Source organism: Sinocyclocheilus anshuiensis, unplaced genomic scaffold (genome assembly GCF_001515605.1).
Source record: "Sinocyclocheilus anshuiensis isolate Anshui unplaced genomic scaffold, SAMN03320099.WGS_v1.1 scaffold602, whole genome shotgun sequence".
In the NCBI taxonomy this organism is placed as follows: domain Eukaryota; kingdom Metazoa; phylum Chordata; class Actinopteri; order Cypriniformes; family Cyprinidae; genus Sinocyclocheilus; species Sinocyclocheilus anshuiensis.
In genome coordinates, this window is record NW_015547658.1 from 461,433 (window position 1) to 468,099 (window position 6,667).

The 6,667-nt window shown below is 42.4% G+C and overlaps 1 protein-coding gene across 1 annotated transcript in view; it reads right to left on the reverse strand.

The window, feature by feature from the left end:
- Positions 1–6,356, reverse strand: part of LOC107702211 (collagen alpha-1(XXV) chain-like) — a 46,842-nt gene extending 40,486 nt beyond the window's left edge. The window contains exon 1 of the mRNA XM_016504455.1: positions 6,311–6,356. Within this exon, the coding sequence (XP_016359941.1) occupies positions 6,311–6,313 (3 nt within the window). The 5' untranslated portion in view covers positions 6,314–6,356. The remainder of the gene's footprint in view (positions 1–6,310) is intronic.
- Between the last annotated feature and the right edge of the window lie 311 nt (positions 6,357–6,667).

Consider the following 6,667-nt stretch of genomic DNA (forward strand, 5'->3'; position numbering starts at 1 on the left):
CAGGTCAACACACCCCCGTAGGGCCCCTGATTTCTTCTGAGCTACCACCAGGTTTGAGACCCAGGGCGACGCATCCACTGGTTCAATAATGCCAACGTCCAGCAGCTCCTTAAGCTCAGCCGAGACACCATCACGGAGAGCCAAGGGAATGTGTACTACATGTACTTTTTAATATTACATATCACTTTTACTGTGCACTGTATCAGTGCATAATATTTTACCACTGTAACTGTAAGTTTTACTGGATCCATAAAGGATTATCAGTTGCATTTGTTATTGTTTGTTGTGGAGTTTGTATCTGTGTAGAGTGCTATCAAAATAAAAAACAGACTACCAAGAGTGTCACTTTTTGATTTGTATTCGCTGGTTTTATTCAATGTTCTCAATGATGGTAAATTATTAGTGCTTAAAGATGTATTATTTAGATTTTCTTCCAGTATTTCAAAGGGAATGAGCTGTGTTCTGACCTGAAGCACAAGAAAAGCTCAAATGTTGGGGTTGATGACAGAGAAAGCAATGAAACAACTTAATTTCATTTAATGTACATTCAAATTACAAAACATGTATATGTCACAGTTATACTACATTAACATTAGAATTGTAAACCGAAAAAATCAATAAAATCAACAAGCGAGACAAGTGTGAGCTTTCACAATTTCTTACGAAAATTAATAATTTTCCAAGCCTAACTAAATAACTGGAGGCAGAGTTATTTTTAACTCCATGTAGATCACAAACCTCTGAAATCGGTTGATAAATGTAAACGTTATCGTGTTTTTATCCAGAAAAAAACGTTTTATCCTCCGTTTACCTCCATTTGTTTTTAAGGCAGTCTTGCCCTCACAAACATTGGCGGACGCGTTGACGTATCGCAGCAACGGCTCAAAGCGGCCAATGAGGCGTCTAGGTATTTATATGTCTATGGTTTTTACGACCAGGAACAGTCTTGCACACTTACTTCCTGTCGACCACATGCGCTCATAAGTGGCCAAGACCGCAAGTGTGGGTATTTGGACAAGGCAAGAAGCCAAACAAAGGAAGGAAACATGAACCAAAGGAAACTAAGACTATATTTCAACATAAAAGTCCTTACAAAACACAAGACACAGAAAATAATTGTGACAATTACATGCTGATGTAAAATCCATAAAGAGAATTTTGACATGATCATTTGTTTGATAATGGGCTTTGTGTATAAAGGTCAGAGAGGCATCCAGAGTGCTCCGATTGGACAGATAAGCAAACTGTAGTAGATCTACAGAGCCTTTAAATTTGTGCTGATACTTCTTTATACGCTCCATGCACTTGCACAGAAGGAATGTTAGGGCAATCAGATGGAAGTCTTTAAGCATACTAGCACAAGATGTTTTAGGCACTGGCATAACGGTAGTATTCCATGTGACGCAGATTAAAACAAAGCCATCATCTAAAAATTCTTCAAAAATTCTGGCACATACATGCCCCATTTGTTTATATTGAGCACACTCAATACTTTTAAGACAATCTGGACTGGCTGCCTTATTTGGTTTTATTCTCCGGAGCATGCTGATAACCTCTCTTTCCTCTATTCTCATAGGTTCAGATTGTAGGTCATTGTCTCATTATTCAAACCAACTATACTATTATCAAATCGTGAATAAAAAGCATTTAGGTTATTTGCAAAACTATGGGGGTCATCATCACACAGTTGAACCTGTTTCTTTTTTTTTTACCCATCACTGCGTTTAATCCCCTCCATGCATCTCTTATATTACCACTTTTAAATTTCTTCTCAACTTTCTTTTTATGCTGTATTTGTGCCTTAAATCTTACAATTATCTTCTATAATATTATTCAAACCAACTATACTATTATCAAATCGTGAATAAAAAGCATTTAGGTTATTTGCAAAACTATGGGGGTCATCATCACACAGTTGAACCTGTTTCTTTTTTTTTTACCCATCACTGCGTTTAATCCCCTCCATGCATCTCTTATATTACCACTTTTAAATTTCTTCTCAACTTTCTTTTTATGCTGTATTTGTGCCTTAAATCTTACAATTATCTTCTTTATTTAGCTCTTTTATTTTATCTGCCTCATTACGTAAAAAAAAAAGATTGCTTTAGATTCTTGGTAATCTAGGATTTGTTGTCTGTAAAAAGCTAACCTTTTTAGTTTGAACAACCATCTCCACACAGAAATGAATATAATAAGTAATTGTATCACTTAATAATTCATAATTACTGCAACAATTAAAATCATTAAAAAATAAATCCCAATCAGTGCTCTGGAAAGTGCTCTGGTCTCTTAGGTTCTCAATTGAGTCTTTTGTCCATAACTTGAACCTGCTGAACGACAGGTTTAGTCATTTTTAGCATCACCTACTGTACTTTAACATAATGTCTTTCCCCATGTCTTTCCCCTTCAAGGGAACTCCTGCTGTGTCCTCTAGCGCAGTGGTTCTCAAACCTCTCCATGAAGTACCCCCAGCACTGCACGTTTTGTATGTCTCCCTATATCTGACACACTCACTTCAGGTCATGCATTCTCCACTAATGAGCTGATGAGTTGAATCAGGTGTGATAGATGAGGGAGACATACAAAATGTGCAGGGCTGGGGGTATTCCAGGACAGGTTTGAGAACCACTGCTCTAGCGGACACTTTGGGGAATGCTGCCAGCATGACCGGTGGCTGAAGCACGTGTGAAAAAAACTCCAATCCTATTGGTCCACATAGCCTGTGATGTCTTAAGTGGTTGATAAAAGGGTGCTTGTATAAAATTGGGTGCTTGAGGGCTCAGAATGCACGCACTGTGAGAAATTCACTATGAGGAAACTCTGATCACGTTTGTCTCTTTTTTCGAGGAAAGAGGGGTAAGCATCTACACCTGTCGGGTCCCACTGCTGCTGAGGCACAGTGGAAACTCAGCTCGTGGTGATCACAGGTCGAGTTCGTTGTGAAGCATTGCACACCATGGCAGTGTTACAAGTTACAGGCTGACATGCTGAGTGATTTGGATAAGGATGGAGGTTTGTCTCCTGAGGCGGCTGAGCTGCCCCACACTACAGATGTAGCTCTCCGTATCACCAAGCAAACTACTGCTGCCATTGGGCGTTCAATGGCAGTGATGGTGGCTATGGAGAGGCATCTGTGGATCAACCTAGCGGCCATCGGGAAGGAGAAGGACTTTCTTCTTAATGTTCCACTTTCACCTACCGATCTTTTTGGCACCTCCGTCGAGGCGGTTGTGGCACAATCAGCTGCTTTCAGGAAGTTAATTTCTCTGTCTGTCTATAGCTGAGGCTCATAGACAAGATCAGAAGTCTAGTGTTACTAACCGTGCCCCTCCTCCCTCTAGTTGGCAATGGAAGGCTAATGCTAACAAAGGGAAAAAAGGATCTCAGGAACATGCTATATAAGAGACACGGTGATCGCCAGCGTCCTGAGACTGGCGCTACTTGATCATTCTTTTCCCAACTTCTCCTTTCTCCTCCCTCTAGTGTTGAGACACCCTCTGGTGATTGCAGTAATTTCCTTTTCCTACCCTGCAAACATGTCCTTGCGGGGCCCATGCTGGCTTTTTGCGGGCACAGTGGGCTAGGGCCAGCCCACACCAAACCTAAAAAGGTCCGGTGAAACAGATGTAATGTTATAGATCAGGGGTGCATCCTGGTCCTGGAGATCTACCTTCCTACAGAGTTCAGTTCCAACCCTGATTAAACAAACCTGTCTGTAACTATCAAGTGCTCCTTCAGATCCTAATTAGTTGGTTCAGGTGTGTTTGATCAGGACCAGGTTGGGCACCCCTGTTGTAGATTAATAGTGTGGGCTAAGTGAGGGCTGCCCTGCGCTGGCAGCCCGCTGGGGGCCCTTAGGCTAGCCCTAAGTGGGCCCGTAAAGGACCTGTAGATTAATAGTGTGGGCTAAGTGAGGGCTGGCCAGCACTAAGGGGCCAACGTTTTGTCAATGAGCCTAATCTCAGAGGCCCTGCGCTGGCAGCCCACTGGGGGCCCTTAGGCTAGCCCTAAGTGGGCCCGTAAAGGACCGGTGCAGGCTTTTTTGCAGGGTAGAGCCTAGCTATCTGAGGATAGCTATGTGCTAGCTCAGTGATTGCTGCCCTTCTTAGGGTTTTTAACTAGCGGTCTCCTTGAGCCCTTGGTTAGACAGTGCTATCTCCCCTGCTTGGCTTGTAAGCATATAGCCCACTCTCTGTGGTCTGGGCAGTTTTGTGGGAAGGTTTTACTTGATGGCTACCTGAGGCTAGCTGTGTTTAATTTGCATTTTTGGTCTATGAGCCTTTCATAAGACCCTTAGAATATAGATATCCGAGGATAGCTGTATTCTAGCTCAGCAGCTACTCTCCTTACTTGGGTTTCTCTCCAGACTCGGAGAACCTCCGCCTTTGTTCATAACCACTCCTCTAACCCAGCTGGCCCGCTTTGGCCCAAGGTTTTCGTCGGGCCAAAAAACCCGGGCCGTTGGCCCCGAGGAAGCACCGACGAGGCATGATCGAGCCCTGGAAGTGACAGTGGAAACGCGACTGGCCCTGGCATGCACTAGCACCCCCGCTTTTGGCCCAACAGTGGAAACGCGGCTTTTGAGTTCCTATCTAGAGGTTTTCTAGTTAGCCTCTTCAGTGATCTTGAGTATCCAGGCTAGTGTTGCTCACATAGCATAGCTATCTGTGGATAGCTGTGTTCTTAACTTGGTTTGGGTGTTCCCCTTTATTTGAAATTGGGTTCCCCATTTCTGCCAGGTTATGCGAGCAGCCCAGGGTGTCAGTGGCTTGGCCCCCTTCTGAGAAAAAGTTAGGTGTATGTCTGTCACGTCCTTGGTGCTCTCTCACCTGGTGGACAGGCATGTGTCTCGGCATGGCATAGTTGGCATTTTGTTCCCCACGATTTCCCTAGAAGGGGAACGTCTTGAGTTACGCATGTAACCCTTGTCATGCCTTCAGCCTGCCTGTTTCATGTCTCCTTTAAACAACTAAGTTGGTGACATGTTCACCTGCCTAAGACGTCACAGGCTATGTTGACCAATAGGATTGGAGTTTTTCACACGTCCTTCAGACAACGGTCATACTGGCAGCATTCCCCAAAGTGTCCGCTAGAGGATGCAGTGTCGTTTCCTCTCGGGGAACCATGGTTACATGCATAACTAGGGATGCACCGATACTGGTCTCCTGTACTCGTACTCGTACTTGTTAAAATGCCCCGATACCAAACGCCGATACCACACAGCATGTGATCAGCGCCGTATTCAAACAAAGAAACACCGACAACAGAACAACAGACAGCAGAAAGGAGTTAAGGATGTCTACTATGAACTATATGTATGCAATGAATATAATGTTAAACATTCAGTATTAACGCCTGCATAGCTGATGTGCGCGAGCTGATAAACAAAGCACGCTGAGTGGCTTGAGCGCGCAGCGGCGCAGATGCGCGAGCTTGTCGAGTGAATATACCTTTCTCACAGACATCACTGGAAAGTTTGTAGTTCGGTCGGATATGTCAAAAACAAGTAAGTAAAACAATGCACAAGTTACTTAACGGTAGGGAGAGAGAGAGAGAGAGCGAGAGAAAGAGAGAGAGAGAGAGAGAGAGAGAGAGAGAGAGAGAGAGAGAGAGAGAGAGAGAGAGAGAGAGAGAGAGAGAGAGAGAGAGAGAGAGAGAGAGAGAGAGAGAGAGAGAGAGAGAGAGAGAGAGAGAGAGAGAGAGAGAGAGAGAGAGAGAGAGAGAGAGCGAGCGCACTTCTGTTGTGTGATCTTTGATGTTCACTCACTCAGTACACGCATCATTTGGATTAAAACTAAATCGTAAAAATAATCGGGCGTGTACTGGAAAAAGTGGTATCGGTGCATCCCTATGCATAACCTTAGATGATTTATCTAGATAGACAGATGTTTTTCTTTGCTTTGAGTTTTTTTTAGATAAAATATTTAAACTCAAATCAATATATTGTAAGTTTATTTAATTTTTTTATGTGTCTAGAAGTCATGTAATAAGTGACACAATATACAACCAGCTGGTTGTTATCGCAGAATAAACTCCTTCAAAACCCCTCAGCTTCGTATCGAGGTCCTGAGCACATTTTTTTTTTCTGTGATAACAACTGGCTAAATGTGCATTGTTCCTAATGTAATGTAATATATTAAGACTGGCAAAGGGTTTTTGTTTCAAACATAAACCACACTGTATTTATGCATGTGTGTGTGTGTGTGTGTGTGTTTGTGTTAGTGGGGCAAGAAAAAAAATCTTAATTCAAGATTCTATTAAAAAAAGTGTTACTATCTTATGCCATTTCTGTTGTGCATTTTTAACTCACCATGGGGCCAGGTGGTCCATGTGGACCAGGTGCTCCAGGGGGCCCAATAATCTGTAAATGTGAGCAAAATGAAAACTGAAAATGAAATATATAGGTGTATGAGTGTATACACACACACATATATATATATATATACACACACACACACACACACACACACAGTTGTGCTCATAAGTTTACATACCCCTTGCAGAATGTGCGAAATGTTAATAATTTAAATATATTTATAATAATTTATAATAATTTAAACAAAATAAGAGGGATCATGAGAATTGCATGTTATTTTTTATTTAGTACTGTCCTGAATAAGCTATTTCACATAACAGATGTTTACATCAGTCTGCTGTTCTTCAGAAA